Source organism: Danio aesculapii, chromosome 7 (genome assembly GCF_903798145.1).
Source record: "Danio aesculapii chromosome 7, fDanAes4.1, whole genome shotgun sequence".
Classification (NCBI taxonomy): domain Eukaryota; kingdom Metazoa; phylum Chordata; class Actinopteri; order Cypriniformes; family Danionidae; genus Danio; species Danio aesculapii.
In genome coordinates, this window is record NC_079441.1 from 65,490,911 (window position 1) to 65,508,620 (window position 17,710).

At 37.4% G+C, this 17,710-nt stretch overlaps 2 protein-coding genes across 4 annotated transcripts in view; both read right to left on the reverse strand.

Moving 5' to 3' along the window:
• The window catches only part of ampd3a (adenosine monophosphate deaminase 3a), a 31,851-nt gene extending 25,877 nt beyond the window's left edge, over window positions 1–5,974 (reverse strand). The window contains exon 1 of one of the 3 annotated variants that reach the window (XM_056462359.1): window positions 5,897–5,974. In XM_056462359.1, coding sequence (XP_056318334.1) covers window positions 5,897–5,957 — 61 coding nt within the window. In that variant the 5' untranslated portion in view covers window positions 5,958–5,974. Of the gene's footprint in view, window positions 1–1,736; window positions 1,900–2,576; window positions 2,686–5,896 lie in introns of those variants that run through there. The other 2 variants (XM_056462362.1, XM_056462361.1) reach the window with 2 other exon arrangements.
• A 3,855-nt stretch (window positions 5,975–9,829) lies between these two features.
• Window positions 9,830–11,953, reverse strand: adma (adrenomedullin a). Its single transcript, XM_056462983.1, has 4 exons — window positions 11,857–11,953; window positions 11,332–11,435; window positions 11,127–11,240; window positions 9,830–11,014 (listed from the first exon to the last, which is right to left on the reverse strand). Exons 2-4 carry the CDS (start codon window positions 11,421–11,423, stop codon window positions 10,705–10,707), a joined length of 516 nt encoding a protein of 171 aa, XP_056318958.1. The 5' UTR covers window positions 11,424–11,435; window positions 11,857–11,953; the 3' UTR covers window positions 9,830–10,704.
• Between the last annotated feature and the right edge of the window lie 5,757 nt (window positions 11,954–17,710).

Below are 17,710 nucleotides of genomic sequence, written 5' to 3' on the forward strand. Positions count from 1 at the left end.
TCCCATACAAATGGGCTTTTCACACTGTGCTTAAATGATAGTTTACCCAAAAAATTATGTTTTCAATTACTCATCCTTTACTTGTTCCAAACCTGTGTGCGTTTCACTCTTCTGTTAAACACAAAAGAAAATAATATGAAGAAAGCTTGTAATCATTGACTTTCAAAGTATTTGTTTTTTCTACTATTGAATTTGATGGTTACTGTTCTGGCATGATAATAGTCTGGTGGAACCACTGAAGGCATATGATCTGATTTGAGGATGTTTGTTTGGTATTTTTTAAACTTTAAACCTCCTGTTACTGTTGCTGTACTATAGTGGATGAAAGAGCTTTCATTTTAGATTTCATCCAAAATTCTCAATTCAATTCATCTTTAATTCTATAGAGCTTTTACAATTTAGATTGTGTCAAAGCAGCTTAACATAGAAGTTCTGGTAGATTGAAACTGTGTCAGTCCAGTTTTCAGAGTTGAAGTTCAGTTTAGTTCCGTTCAGTGTGGTTTAATTTTCACTTCTGAAAGTCCAAACACAGAAGAGCAAACCCAGTAATGCGGAGCTCCACAAGTCTCAAAACCAAGCGAGCCAGTGGCGAGGAACCAATTCACCAATTTACGAAAGTGAAGGAAAAAACCTTGAAAGAACCTTGGCACGATAATTTCTCCTCTGGCCAAACTTCCTGTACAGAGCTGCTGTCTAGGCGAAATATCTTAATTTATATTCTGAAGATGAACTAAGGTCTTAAAATTACATGAGCGTCAGTAATTAATAACAGAATTTTCATTTATGTGTGAACTAATTGGTTAACCACAGATTATCATTGTTCATTTTTACCCAGGGTAAAAGAACGATTGACACATAATTAGCCATATTTTTGCCCTGAATTATGAAACCTTGTTTGAGAGCAGTATTAGCAGCACTTTGTGGCGTTGATCCCACATTGTGGTTCCAAATATATGCAGTGTGAAATTATGTAATGTTAGAATATTTGTGATGGATATTATAGATGATATTTCAGTGTCTTCTATTCTCACAAAATTCTCACAAATTGGATTGAATTACATTTATAGTCCATGAATATTCCATTCAAGAAAGACTTCTCATCCTCATACAATTAGCTCTATGATGCAAAATATTAGCACCAATATGTAAACATGATCGCTTGCTGTGTTCATCCAATCAACATCACTGAAATATGCAAACAAGACAGTTAACCTAAGAATGTGCAGTTTTAAACATCAGCTTACCAATTAATCCAGTATTCTACTGTTAACCCTGGTTAAAGTATGAACATTATATAATTACAAAAAACAGGATTCTGTTCATCGTGGGTTTAGAATGATCCAGGGTTAACAAGTTCAAGTGTGAAAAGCCATATAGAGTTACTATGTGCAACCACATAGGTACCACAGGTATCTAAAACAAAGACAGAAGATGTGTGTCATGAAAGTCGAACATATTATACTGTATCTCTGTTTACTGATCCAGAAATAAAACTTCCATATTTTATCATACAAGATCATCAGCTTGAGACAATATCTATAACACACAAATCAAAGTCTCAAGGCTGTGGAGTCATCACTGATCTCAAACATCCTAAGAACAACAGTGTAGTCTGTTTACCCTGCCAATGTACCTACACTACCTGTAAAAAAATAGTTCTGAAATGAGCACACTCTGCTACTCTACTGTCCGTAGTGGCCTGAGATGCACAGCTGTGCGACTGCTGCCATTCTTACCTTCAGCCCCAGTCAATGCCATCTTAACTTCGGCTGTTCTTGGCGGTCAGACTTTAAACGTGCTACAGGCTATATGTTTGTGTGTGCATGCGTGCGACACGGGCCATGTCCAGTCACACTCTGCCAAACTGCTGTTGTCTGACCTCCGTTTTGTTTCTTGGGGGTCTCTCCCTCTCTCTATTTTAAGAGGTCGAAAGCCTCACGTCCACAGAGCTACTAATCCTTTGAATATGTCACCAGTGCCTGTCAACAAAAAAAGTGACCCTGGATCCTACCGAGAACTGCTTGCATATTGAACCTTGCTCAATCCGTCCCAATCACATGCATACATACATACATATACACTAACCTGGGTTTCTCAACTCTTTAAGCTTTACTACATCACTCACTCCCCCTAAAATCCACCCCATAAATCCCCGAGCTGATCCCCGAAACACAACGTCAATGGAATCTGTGACCAAAAGAGCATCTCCAGCCATCCCGCACCCCCCCAGAACAGCCCCTCTAATCCCAGCACTGACCTTGCTTTTAGGCACATATCATTACAGCCCCAGATAAACAGTCCTACATTGAGCATCATGTCACTAAAAGTCCTGAGGTAATCACCCCCTAAATCTGACACCCCTCGCTTACCTCAGAGCTTACATCTGAGTGTTGACAGAAAGGGAGCTGTTTGTGTTGTCCCAAAGCATGGGAGTATGTCCAGCATCTATTTGTATCACATCCATATGAAACCATACAGCAAACAAACCATCTTGCTTATTGTCTTCTTAAACACAGCATGATCCACTTCTGCACACACACGTGGCCTAATATAGACTGGAAAAGCAAAGTGTTTACCTGTTGTCCTTTGTTTTTCGGTAATCGTTGGTTTTTATTCCAACTGGAGCTCCAACAGCAAAAACCCACCCAACCAATGCTGTCAGACCAAGTGCGAGTGGCAGCCTGACCTGAAACTTGGAGACAGGTCACGTGGACGCGCTACAATCCTAGTGATGTGTTGGGTATTATTTCAAGCTGCTGGGACGGGAGCTGGGGGAGGAACTGGAAGTGGATTTGTCGGGACGGAATTAAGGTGCAGCTTGTATATCTCGCCATCTCTCTGGCGTATCGATCATAGGGACTTCTGGATCATGTGACCTAGGGATTTGAGGGTCTGTGTGGTGCAAAGCTTTATGAGAGATTAATGCAGTACGGGCAGGTCTTAATGGCTTCAGCTTCAGAGTTGATGAGTATATGAGCTAAACCTCAGCTGCTGAGCTGCGATCTGTAACATAAGCTGTGCAAGGCTGTTCGAGTGCCTTGCTACAGTACACTGAGGCTGTAAATGCTTGTGTAAATAATGAATGGCTACCACTCTGTTTTCTTGCACCTGTGGGTCTGTTTGATGAAGTACAGACTGCACAAAATATATCGGGTTGTATATTAGCATTTGAGCATCAAGCTAAGAGAGAAACGCCACAAATTAAAAAGAATTTAACAAAGGAACACTATTTGTGTGTTAGGACATAACTTATCCTTATTTAAGATATTTTAGTTTGAATTATATAAAAACTGTAAATAAATACATCTGTGTATTTGTCAGCCTAATCTCATGAGGAAACAACATTTTTTATGTTTTGTAGGTTTCAGAATTCAGTCGTATATAAAATTATATGATTTTTAGAAGGAGGCGCAGCTCCAAACCCCACCTCTAAACCTAACCTTTACTGGGGAACGAGAAAAATCGCACAGAACTAAAATGTTACGAATTCATGTGAGAGAGCCTTGGTATTTGTATATAATTGATGTGTACACTCACCGGCTACTTTATTAGTTACACCGATCCAACTGCTTGTTAACGCAAATTTCTAATCAGCCAATTACATGGCAGCAACTCAATGCATTTAGGCATATAGAGATGGCATGGTCAAGACGATCAACAGCATCAGAATGCGGAAGAAAGGTGATTAAAGTAACTTTGAACACGGCATGGTTGTTGGTGCCAGATGGGCTGGTCTGAGTATTTCAGAAACTGCTGATCTACTGGGACTTTCACGCACAACCATCTCTAAGGTTTACAGAGAATGGTCCAAAAAAGAGAAGATATCCAGTGAGCGGCAGTTCTGTGGGCACAAATGCCTTGTTGATACCAGTGGTCAGAGGAGAATGGCCAGACTGGTTCAAGCTGATAGAAAGGCAACAGTAACTCAAGTAACAACTCGTTACAACCGAGGTATGTAGAAGAGCATCTCTGAACCTTGAGGCAGATGGGCTACTGCAGCAAAAGACCACACCGGGTGCCACTGCTGTCAGCTAAGAACAGGAAACTGAGGCTACAATTTGCACAAGCTCACCAAAATTGGACAATAGAAGATTGGAAAAATGTTGCCTGGTCTGAGGAGTCTCGATTTCTGCTGTGACATTCGGATGGTACAGTCAGAATTTGGCATCAACAACATGAAAGCATGGATCCATCCTGCCTTGTATCAGTGGTTCAGGCTGGTGGTGGTGGTGGTGTAATGGTGTGGGGGATATCTTCTTGGCACATTTGGGCCCATTAAACCAGGAAGGATTAAGGCAGTTCTCAAGGCAAAAGGGGGGTCCAACCGGGTACTAGTAAGGTGTACCTAATAAAGTGGCCGGTGAGTGTATATGGCTAATTATAGTATTACATACATTCTGTTTCTCCATGATCAAAAAAAGCCTGTGACTTGCTACAAGTGATGTCGCTTCCTATGGCTGGAAACTCTGAAAGGCATTGAGGCATGTCATTATTCTTCTCTTGTTAATTTTTTGCTAAATATTTTGGATGTACCAGTTGTAGATTAATTATGTCAACTCTGTTACTGTGATGTGCGTCATGGTGGCTCAGTGGTTAGCACTGTCGTCTCTCAGCAAGAAGGTCAGCAAGAGTCCCGACTGTGTCAGCTGGCGTTTCTGTGTGGAGTTTGCACGCTCCCTGTGTTCACGTTGGTTTTCTCCAGGGTGCTCCGGTTTCCCCCACAGTCCAAAGACATGAAAAAATAATAACCAAGTCAAATAACAGAGAGAAGATTTTTTCAACACATTTCTAAACATCATAGTTTTAATAATTCATTTCTAATAACTGATTTATTTTATCTTTGCTATGATGATATATTAATATTAAGTATTATATTAAGTATTATATTAAATATTAAGTACATAATATTTGACTAGATATTCTTCAAGACACTTCTATACAGCTTAAAGTGACATTTAAAGGCTTAACTAGATTATTGGGTAACTAGGCAGGTTAGGGTAATTAGGCAAGTTATTGTATAACGATGGTTTGTTCTGTTGACTACTGGAAAAAAAAAAGCTTAAAGGGGCTAATAATTTTGTCCTTAAAATGGTTTTTAAAAAATTAAAAACTGCTTTTATTCTAGCTGAAATAAAGCAAATAAGACTTTCTCCTGAAGAAAAACTATTATCAGACATACTGTGAAAATTTCCTTGCTCTGTTAAACATCATTTGGGAAATATTTAAAAAAGAAAAAAAAACAAATTAAAGGGGGGCTAATAATTCTGACTTCAACTGTATATTTGTTTTATGTCACTGCAGTTTAATAAAAGTTAATGTAAAATGCTTGAAATGTGCCCACAATTCTGGAATTAATCATATAATATATACAGTAATATCTCTTCGTGCTTGCTGAAGTATGTAAGACTACCGTGAGAGCAGTGCGAGATTCAATCTTCAGTGCAAATCAAATACTTCTTAAGGAAATGAGCATGAGATAAAAACTTTGTTAATATAGTTGGAGGACAATTTGTAGTTAGGGTGCAGATAGGAATCAGAGGACCAACGTTTGTACTAATCTTAATCTAAAACTGCTAGCTTTTCTCTTTTACTAATGAAACTACTGTACTTCATTGTCGTTTCACTGTCATACCTCTCACTTGCTCTTGTACTATCAAATCATATTGCTGCATCACTATATCCTTAGGATGAAGTAAGCAGTGTTTTGCATGAAGCATTTGCTAAAGAAAATGCTAATGTTTCTTTTTAGGACCCTGATAACATTCACTGTTTCTCTCATTTGGTAAGAATCAGACACAATTTCTGCTGTGAAAAATGATTTGAAGAAAAAAAAAGTGTCACATTAAAAAAAAATCTTGAAGGAGAATATGAAGAGAGGGAAATCATAAAGTCTCACCCTTTCCCAAACATGGACTGGAGAGCTGCTTCGCAATGGGTGTCTGGAGTCTTCGCATCATTTCCTGTGTGCTCAGGCCTGGAGCGTAGCAGAAATAATTGGTGAGCATTTCCTACATTGGTATTTTTAAAACAGATTTGATGCTGTTCTGTCTCTTTGGAAACATTAATAGATGGTTGAAAAGGGTAACAGTAATAACTGGCAACGCAACAGTTTTTAACCAATAAAATGTATGATATTAATGAACATTGTGTCAATTGCATAAGATCAAGACAAATGTACACTGATTTGTAGTTTGATAAATCTTAGTAATCTTATTAAAGCACTTACCTAGCTGCAGATCTCACAGAAATATGTGTCCTCTGCTGCTGCACTGCAATTATAAACCCATGAAGTTCTCCCTGGAAAGAAATGATAGGGGGAAACAACATGCTCAGTTCTGCCCCCCAGTGATGCATGAGATATGGCACGTGAAATTGACTTGACAGAGAGAAAGAGACTATCAGAACATTAACCAGTCTTCCACCTCACATCTAAGTTTAAAATTACATTTAAATATATAAAGACTTTTTTCTTTAAAAGATGTTTAGCTTTTTAAGTAAGTAGATATTGGTTTACAGAGATTTATTATGCGTTATCGTGCTGTCATACTTTTTTCCTTTATCATAATTAATTATTGCCCCCTTGTGTCGATGTGTAAAAGTGTCCTCCAATAAAAGTAGTGTTGAAAATTTATGGATGAAATTATTTTAACTTTAATTATTTATTCAAAATAAATTACACCCATCGACCCCTTATTAGGTGTTCAGCTGCTTGGTATCATAGACGTCTATGACAAAATACAAAAAAATTTGTACAAAATTCGTGCCCAAATTTTTTTGAGCACATCATTCTATCCATCCATCCATCCATCCATTCATCTATCCATCGATCCATCAACCAAACAATCCATCAATCAGTCCATTCATCCATCCATCCATCCATCCATCCATCCATCCATCCATCCATCCATCCATCCATCCATCCATCTAATTGTTTTGCATTTTTTACATCTATTTCTTTCTTTCCAGTCCAATGCAGAATGCAAAATATATTTATATAGCGGTTTAGTGCCATTAAATTACATGTAAATTATGCCAAACAAATTACAATGTTTCTGCTATAACTGATGAAAACTACTTTTCAGGTAAGTTAATTTGTTAATTAAGCTAAAGATTCCTACAAATATTAACAATTAATGTAAACTAAAATGTAAAGATCATCAACCGAAAAAAATAGATGAAATAAAATGGGCTGTAAAAACAAATCGGTATGGCGTGGATACACATGCGGTTTTGTCCATCCCTCCATCCATCCATCCATCCATCCATCCATCTAGTTAAATGTCTAAACATATGTTAATGCAGTTTTTAATTCATTTCTATAATAATATGAAATAATATGCATATTCTTAGATGAGTTATGTACAGTACAATTTACAAAGTTTTTTTGTCTTTTAATGAATGTGAGAGAGCTATATATTTGTTTACCAAACAAGTTGTTATAAATGGATTTGTACTGTAAACCTTAAAAAATAGCTAGAGGAGTAAAATATAGTTAAAAAAAATAATAGTTAAAAATAGTAGAGAAGTAATTCTTTTCAGCTTCTATAATCTCCGCAGATTTTTGTTTCCAAATTTCAGCACAGAAAGGGCAGAAAATTAAATAATTTTTAAAAGTCAATTATATGGCAGCAACGTATACTACCGAAGCCATTTGATTATTGTGAACCCATTGTCATATTCAAGAAAGTAGTCTGAGAGAATTTCAGCTTCATGACTTGATATATAAATCAACCAAATATGAAAGACGTCCGTCCTGCCTTGTATGAACGATTTGTCCTACCTTTTCAGATTGTCCTACCTCCCATTCAAAAAGGTACAGTTGAAGTCAGAAATATTAGCCGCCCTGATTTATTAACCACCCTGTTTAATTTTTCCCCCAATTTCTTGACGGAGAGAGGATTTTTTCAACACATTAAACAATAGTTTTTTTAAGTAATTTCTTATAACTGATTTATTTTTTATCTTTGCCATGATTACCGTACATTATATTTTACTAGAAATTTTTCAGGACACTTCTATAAATGTCACTTAAAGTGACATTTAAAGGCTTAACTAGGTTAATTGGGTTAACTAGGCAGGTTAGGGTAATTAGGCAAGTTATTGTATAACGATAGTTTGTTCTGTATAGTCGAAAAAAATAGCTGAAAGTGGCTAATAATTTTGACCTTAAAATGGTTCATAATAAATTTAAAACTGCTTTTATTCTAGCCTAAATAAAGAATTGTTCCTGTCCATCATTTTATGATTATAGTTGACCCATCAGGTCAGTTTTATGACCACATCATAGAATAGATCTATATTATAGATCAGTGTTACACCAAATCAGGCCTGTAGCCAGCCTGGTGAAAGGGGTAGTTCTTTTTCTCCAAAAGTGGACCTTTTTGCAGTTATACCCCTCATTTTCTGTTTAATTATGAGACTCAAATACTGCATTTTAGTGACATTTTATTATATAGTTATATAATATGCTATATAGGGCTATGGGCTATAAAAACGAATCGGTATGGCGTGGATACACATGCGGTTTTGTTTTAATCTATTATCTTATTATTATATTAATCTTATTTGCTGTAACAATAAATTGACCTACATGAGGATATTCGCTCATTGAATTGGTTAAAAAAGATCTAAATATCTAGACTCCAAAGTTTAAAAGAGTTGTGTTCATTGCTGGTCCATATTCACTGACAGAAGTGGTGAAGATTTATGAGGTGTCGATGAGTGAGGGAAATGGCGTCAGTCCCAGAACACATTTGCAAGTTCTTGGAAAAAGCCCGGCAACTCCAATAATAGTTACCACAAGGTGGAGCTAGAGCATTAAAATAAGACAAGAAGAAGACACGTGCCTGAATTTATTTATTTTTTTTCAGCCACAAGGTCGGAATTATTATTTATTACAGTCCCTGACCCTATTGAAAACTCCTTAAAAGCTAATTCAAACACTAATTTTGAAGAATATGTCCAAATGTTTCACTTGGGGCTTCAAATATTTAGGTAACCACAACATTTTAAAAGAGAGCCTATTTTCAACTGGCAGCTAAAAAAAACTTTCAAGGTAGGCCTATAATTGTTCACCTGGGGAGGTAAACAGTGGCAGTACGTGCAGTAGTACACAAAAAAATTAGTTATTTTTAGCTTTCTGACATCTCAAACATTCATACTAATCAAGTACCACACTAAATAACTAAGCTTATTTAGATTTAAAAACATCTCTATTTTGATGGAGGCAGTTTATAAATGAAACTCAATAGCTGAAACATCTTCCATTTCATACTGCATTCAGTGGACACTTGTTAAATTAAGAATATCAGTGTTCTCCTGTGTACGTGCTCATTGTGATTAGCATCATATGGTGCTTTTATATTAGGGCTACAGGGGTGCAACATTAAAAGAGTGCATTTCAGAAGCTCCTTCTCATTAAGATTGGAATGAAAATGATGTGTTGAAGTGGAATGTGGTATGGAGCGCCTCTCACCTCTGCTCTACATCCAGAAACCCACCCCATGTAGAGCTGCCATTAAACACAACCCTAGCCCACTCTTTTGTCAGAAACCTATCTCTATACCTACTACATCTAGTGAAGGTATTGAAAACAGAATGCACTTGGCACCCCGTTTGCCCTCCAGGGCCTTTAACATGTAATAACCCAGACCAGGTGTTGATCATCTGTCTGTCCACTCGGCAATCCGGATGAGGAACAATGGAAAGACTTTCCTTTTACTACCTTCGCTTCCTTTGGAACAAACAGACAAGCTCCAGAAGACGTCAGGTTTAATTGTATGCAAAAGTTTATTGAATGACAACATTAATCCATTTCACACACAAACACACAAATAAAATAGATCCCATTTTACAAATATATAATTGCATAAAAAAGTTATCCTATACCACAGCTTTTTGACATAAATGAATAATATACATATATATATAATGCTACCTTCAATGCCCTTAATTTTTTAATCCCTGTACAAAAATAGTTCTCTGTAAGTAGTATAAAGTTATATAAAACAATTAAATAGTGATATCTTTGACCCTTTTTCTTTTCAAATATACAGATACTCTCAATAATATTAATATTAAAAGGAAATAGATTGCACATTTCTCTATACAAATAACAACAATAACAATGTTCAAGTAAGTTCGAGTACAATCCTTGTGGACTGGCACAGACAGTTCATATAACCAATTCAAGCAGGCAATCGCCCAGCTTACAGTGTCCAAACATGCGACTCCAAATTAGAAACACCCTCATTGGCATCTTCAAAGTCTCTCTCTGTGTGTGTGTGTGTGTGTGTATTCCATTCTAGAATCTTGCTTCTTTCCCCGTTAAGTCCAAAGACACAGTGACACTGGTCTAGCACAACTAATTCCACCGACTTGATCACCAGGACGGCAGTCCCAAGAGAGAAAGTTCTGCTTTTCCCTGAGGCCAGTCCACTTCAGTGCAATGATATCTTGCTCATATCCAAGGCACACTTGTTCGGTTGCTCCATTTGCGTCCCTGCTGCTGTTGTTTCTTTGCTTCTCTTTGTGGAGTTCCCCACCGAGGGCAGCCTTCAGGAGACTGGATTGCTCTTCCAGCCGCTGTGCTTGGACAAGAATGCGCTAGAGAACTCTTGGCAGGAGTCTGAGGCATTTGCACATTTTCATTGTTGGCCGGTGAGCCTCTGTCGCCGCGTCCCCAAGTGCTCCCACCCCGTACGCTCACGTCCGTCTGAGCAGCGCTTCCAGCTTGTGAAGCCGCGATTGAGAGTTTGAGCTGCTCCACACCATCCTCATCCCACTGCCATCCTTCCGCAGTCTCAATACTTTCTCTGGAATGGACCTTCGCCGGCGGCCATAGCCGTAGGGATTGATCTTGTCAACGGGTGCATTCCCGATCTTGAGTTTGTTGTTGAGGTCATGGAGACGGTGTGCCAGCACATGCACTGTGCAGGTGCCAAGTGAGCAGCCTGATCTCCTGGACTGGTTGATGGAGTTCTTGGAGCGCTTTGCTCTAATGCTGATGTCAGTGCTGGAAAGACAGACAAGAGAAGACGTTAATGCCTGGCCGGTGTTTCTGGGCAATGCATTTAAGTTTAATGTTCTAATGGAAAATGGTGACTTGAGTTGCATTTTTTTCTTACCTGGAATGTGGCCTCAAGTTGTCTTTGACATCGTCTGGTCTGACGAACTGCCTGTTCTCTAAAGTCCTCAGTGCAGAAAGACTCAAATCCCTTTTTGATCTCTGAAGCCGGATGCTGAGTATCAAAAAAAAGGAAAGCATGTTAGAAAACTTTTTAAGAAACAGTGAACATCGGTACTAAATCAAATCGTGACTTGAGTGCTTACCTTCTTTTCAGGTCATGTTTCGCACTGTCCACACTGGGTGCAACGGCGGCCAGGAGGCAGCAGCAGAAGATTGACTGCAGGATCAGTTGCATCTTGATTGAAATCTTGAGGGAAAAGAGCAAATGAATCGTCTGTTAGACATCAACCTCCAATAGTCTGAATGCAACTCCCTTACTCTGTGCCAACCATGCTTTGCTCAGGCTTGCACAAGAGTCCAAAATCCAGGCTATTTACACTCTCATCATGCATTTATTTACTATGTCAAGCTGAGGTTGCACTTTCTATGAATAAGTAAACTTGCAGCTATGCTGCAGGTCCCCGATAAGCACTAAAATGTTGTATAAAACTGTTGATTTTTATGAAGCTTCCAACTACATGAGGCAACAAATTCTCTTTAACAAGATTACAGTTACACTTGCCTGGCTTACATGTGCAAAACTGGGTCTCAGATTTCTTATGTAACTACAGATAACCTGTGCATTGATCCCAAGCAAGTGACAGAAAGGCATATTTAGAAACGCATACCTGTGTTGAAGTACTCTTGGGTTGGCTTCAGAAGTCTGCGTGGAAAGTAATCCAGAGGCGCTTGACTTGCTGGTAATGCTGGTGAAGCGGTGATACTCTTCTAATAGTCTGACTCTTCAGAGCAGGCGTGAGTGCATTTATACTGCTGGGAGATGGGAGGGGCCGTGGCTGACACACTCTCTCATCCCAGGACTTCCTCTCTGTTGCTCAAGCTGAAAAACTCAATTAAAGCACACAGAGAATGAGAAAACGAAACTTGATTTCTGATGGGATGTTTATGAAATTGCTTAATCATTTTTTTTTCTTAAACAATAAACTACTGCCAGTAATCATGGGGAATTCTTTGGGATATGCCAACATTACTGTAAATTTGGTTGTTTTTTTAAATAACATTGTTGATTTTTTTGTATCTGGTTGTTGCCTGGGGGTATGGCAATGATCTGTATGCTCTTAAAAGATAAGAAACGACAAGTATTATCTTGTTTGATGTAAGATTATTATTGTTAAATAAAAATTATGGCCAATGCAGATGCAATAAAACACAATCTAGAAATAAAAATGAATTATTAAAGCAGTTTAACTGTTTTAACTAGTACTGAGTGAGCTTTTGGTAACACTTTTCAACAAAGAACTACTGGTTGACATTAGGTAATGCTTTAATTAATATTAACTACCAATTTGCTACTGTATTTATTCATATTTGTTGATTTTAGTTAATAAACATGCAGTTTTTTAATGTTAATTCATTTTTAGAATACTTTGGAAAATGCCAACATTAGAGTAAATTTAGCTTATTTTTTGATGATTTTTGTACCAGTGTTATTGACTGGGGGTACAGAAATGACCCGTGTGCTCTTAAAAGGTTAAAAGACAAACATTTAACTTCTTTTAGGTGAAATTAATATTATAATAATGCAGAATATTATTATTAATATCTTAATGCAGCTACATGTAATACAATAACACAACATAACAACTTAATATAATGATTTATCAAAGCAGTTTAACTGATTTATCACATGAAGAAAACTACTGAGTGAGCTTTTGATAACACTTTACAGCAAGGACCTATTAGTTAACGTCACTTAATGCTATTATATTAACTACCAATGATATACAGTATACTTATTTATATGTATCTTTGTTCATTTTAGTTAACAAACATGCGCTTGTTCATTGCTAATTCATGTTAGCTCGTTTATATTAAATTATATTTACTATTACATTTACTAAAGTTAAAAGTTGTTGATATTAAGGTTTATTAAGACAAAAAAAATGCATCATGATAATGAATTCAATTATCTAATGTTAACTATTTTATTCTTTTCAAATAAAGTGAAATATATAGATCACGACAATACTGAATATAATTACGCTTATATTTATTAAGCTGATATTGAAAGTGTTTTCTATGCAAAAGGCTAAAACTGCCCATTCCTGGATATGTAAACACAGATAAAGAGAAAGATTTACACTTTAGGGAGAATGCCTACTGACCTTCACCTAATTTCACTTTATACTACATCAAATTACTTAAAAATAAGCTAACAAAAGTTAATATGTGCATTTTGCTCTTCATCCAATAGCCAACGTTTATTAAATGAATGTCATCTGTTCATGTTAATTACTGCAGTCCTGATTTGTCCTTATATGGAAAGTCAAAGATTGCTCAACATCCACACACTGACACCATCCAGTTGTTTGCCTCTCGGTCCATATATGGTAAATATTGTTTGCTATACCAATTTGTCATAGCCATCAGAAGGTTTGCTGACATTTGATCAGGTAAGATGAAGGAACCCATCATGGCAGCTGGGAGTTAGCTTTATGTGTGTTAAACGTTTAGGAATGCTAGCATTACAATGAGTCACTGAACACCCTGATGGGGCTGAGCTTTTAGCTACCTAACAGGAATTTACTGTTGTTGTCATTTTGGGGTTCACTGGTAATGATGAGGTGAGAAACGATCAGAAATGTGACAACTAAGAATTTTATATTGTTAAGTTCACTGACAACAATTACCTTGGTATTTTTGTAGTACCATTGTATATGTTATTTATACCTGTGTATCATTTATGTTACATCATGGTGCAGGGGCGGACTGGGAAAGCATTTTCCACCGGGCCAAAGTTACAGGTAGTCAGGCCACATGTGATGTGATCTAGAAAGTGAAGAGCTGGGGGTGGGGGGGAGTTGTGCGCGGCAGGTCAGAGTCATGCTGCCAGGCCACATCTAATGCGATCTAGGAAGTGAAGAGCAGGAGGGGGGGAAGGGGTTGTTGTGCGCGGCAGGCCAGAGTCACGGTGGCAGGCCAGATTGACTGCCAGGCCACTGGGAAATGTCCCAGTGCTCCCAATGGCCAGTCCGCCCATGTCATGGTGTATTATGCAGCATTTTTTCCCAAGTTAAATGGATAGCTCCCCCAAAACCGAAAAATCACTTGTGACAAACCTGTTTGAGTTTCGTTCTTCTGCTGATCATAAAGAAGATATTTAAAAAAAATAGTTGGAAACCTGTAAGCATCAACTTCTATAGTGTTTGTTTTTCCTACTGTGGGAGTCAGTTTCATTTTTCAAAACACCTTATTTTGCGTCTAACAGAAGAAAGAAAACTCATAAAGGGTTTAAACAACACAATATCATGGCAATTCGTAACTTTTTGATTTAGTGTCTAATTCGTATGAATTCGTATGATCTCATTTATACTTCAATTTAGTACGATTTGCTTACCCGCCAATCCGGTTGGATTTAGGGGCGGGCTTGGGTGCCACGCCTCCTTTTTTAAATGGTACATTTTCCTTTGACTGAACTCGTAAGAATCAATATGAATTAGCCACTAAACTGACAAAACATAAAAAAACGTATGTTTCCTTGTGAGATCAGGCTGGTTTGAATCACTTGAGGGACAATAAACGGTCAGTAAATTTTCATTTTTAGCTCTTTAAGCTATTGAGCTATATTGGAATGGTTTATTCTGATGGCTATCTTAAAATGATAAATACACATTGAACATCGGTCTATTTTATCATACACTGCAAAAAATGCTTTTTTTAATTTAGTTTTAGTCTTGTTTCTATTCCAAACATTCTTAAATCAAGAAATATTTTCTAGACAACTAAACAAAAAAGTGTTTTCATAGATAATAAGTCAAAATTAAGTAAGTTTCTTCCTTAAAACAGGCCAAAAAAATCATCAGAGGAGTGAAGTTTACCTGCACTGCACTTACTCGCTGGCCGCCGTTACACTCACCCGCCTAAACCTTACTCCTATCTGGGTCATGGTACCAATGTAACCCCACTGGTCCTACGCCACCCAACCCGCTCCGAGCTGGTATCGCACCTGTGACCATCCGCATGGGAGTCGGTTGCTCTACCAAGGAGGCTAAAGACCATGGCCCCTAGTGTCTGTTGCTAGAGCACCTTTAGAGGTCAGAGGAGTGAGTTTTACCTGCACAGCACTTACTAGCTGGCCTCCGTTACAAGTACAGTATTTTGTCTGTTGTAACAACTAATTAAGTGACTAATTAAGTGATTATTTATTTGGCCATGTCATTTGGTCAGTGGCTTTTTAAAATATATACAGTATTAAAGGGGAATTGAAGTTTACCTTATTTTGTACATTGGATTCCACTTTAATGAAATTATATTAAACAAACTCGATTAATGTAACCATTTAGCAGAAAACGGCATGTTTTACTATAGATTTTAAACCTAGGGTCGCTGTGTCTGACGTCACGGGATTGGTTCCGTTCTCTCAGCTGAATGGTTACAATGGAAGTAAACGAGACTGTAAAGTCTAATTTAACCCAATGCGTGAAGCAAATACAAGCATCAGATGTGTGTCTAATATAAAAGTATGTATATTTATTCTATTTTTCTATTTTCCTTTTTAATTACCGATCATTTGATGCACTTTGATTTACTCTCTGTATTACGCTGCCTGTCTGTCTGTCTGTGATTGTAACGGACTGAACACAGACTGGACAGCCTAATTTAACCTAATGCATGAAGTTGTGGACGTGCATCACAGAGCTGGTACAAATACAACAAATACAAGCATTTAAGTGTCTTAAGTTGTGTATTTGTCTTTTGTTAATACCTTTGGTTTGATGCACTTTGGTCCTCTCTCTCACGCCGCTCCAGCGCTGCCTGACGAGGGGATTTACATTCAGACTAATGCAACAGTTAAGATGATCCATGACTTCATGCTTTACTGAGTCACGTCTGTGGATTATGTCAAGACATATTCCCTTTTTGTTAGTCGATCAACTCGATCTCTCAACATGTATGAAGGACATAAAAACCTGCCATAAGAAACACCGTGCCATAGGTCTAAAACATAGGTCTATTTGGAATAATTGAGCTGAAGTTTGTTACCTGTTACCTAAAGTTTGAAGCTTGTTACATTATGTTTACTAAATAAAATAATGTGACTAAATTGTGGTCATTGCGTGCAGATCAACAAATAACCAACTAACATATTTCTAAAACCTGCTCGACCAGTTGGTGTGACAAGGGCTTTACAGTAGGAAATTTAACACAGTATAGTGGCACAAAATAACATCTACAATAGCTTTTCAACCTTATAGTAATAGACTCAAAAAATTACAATAGCTGTTTACTCAGACTACTTATTTTAAATGAGCTCAAACAACACAATTCTTAAGTTTTTTGGGGGGACAACTTAATAGTTTTATGTTAAATCCACTTAAATTTGTGAACAAAACTAACGAGTTAACTTAATTGCTGGAACCGAGCATTTTTTACAGTGTAACTGTAAGTTACCATTTTTTGGCAATTTATGTTTATGTATAACCATAGTTTTGAAGGTTGCCAAAGTTGATTTTATGGTTATCATGGAATAACTTGTTTCTTTTTTGGTTTTATATTGTAAAACATGGCTTATTTGTGTAAGGATCTGTCTTACTATTGTGGTCATTAGCTCTTTCTAAAGGGTGCAGATCAACCAATAACCAAGCTACTATACCATGTTCTAAAATCTGCTCGACCAGTTGGTGTGAAAGCTTTTACAGTAGGAAATCTGACACAGTATAGTGGACATATTTATGTTAAATCCACTTAAATTTGTAAAGAAAACTAGTGAATTAAATGCTGGAACCAAGCATTTTTTACAGTGTAAGTTACAATTTTGGGCATTTTATGTTTGTGTATAACAGCAGTTTTGGAGGTTATCAAAAATAAAGGTGATTATGTGGTTATAATGGTTTAACTTGTTTTATTTTTGGTTTTCCCTGCTGAGAAAAAAAATGCTTAAACCAGCCTGGGCTGACTGTAGCTGGTTGACCACACTGGCTTTAGAGGGGTTTTGGCCATTTTCAAGCTGGTTTCAGCAATTTGCAGCCTGGTCTTAGCTGGTCAGGCAGGAAAATAACCAGCTAAAACCAGCTTGACCAGCCTGGTGTAAGCTGGACATAGCTGGTTTTGGCTGGCCTCCTAGCCTGGATAGGCTGGTTTTAGCTGGTCATCTCCCAGCCTGACCAGCTAAGACCAGGCTGGAAATGGCCAAAAACCCCTGTAAAACCAGGCTGGTCTATCAGTTAAACACAGCTAACCTAAGTTGTTTTTTCAGCAGGGTTATGTTGTAAAACATGGCTTGGCCCACACGGAATCTGCGCGCACAGAATTCTGCAGATTTTCCGCCCATCATTAATTCTGTTTATTTACTTGAGTAAATGGGTGTAAATCTATATTTATTCAGTTTTTAAATTAGTTACAGTAATATCATTGACTAATATGAAAATGTTCATCTGATTTATTTACAATGCAGTTAGTACAGTAATATTTTAATAGATATGAGATATGATATGAGAGACTTGCTTTGTTTACCAAATAAAG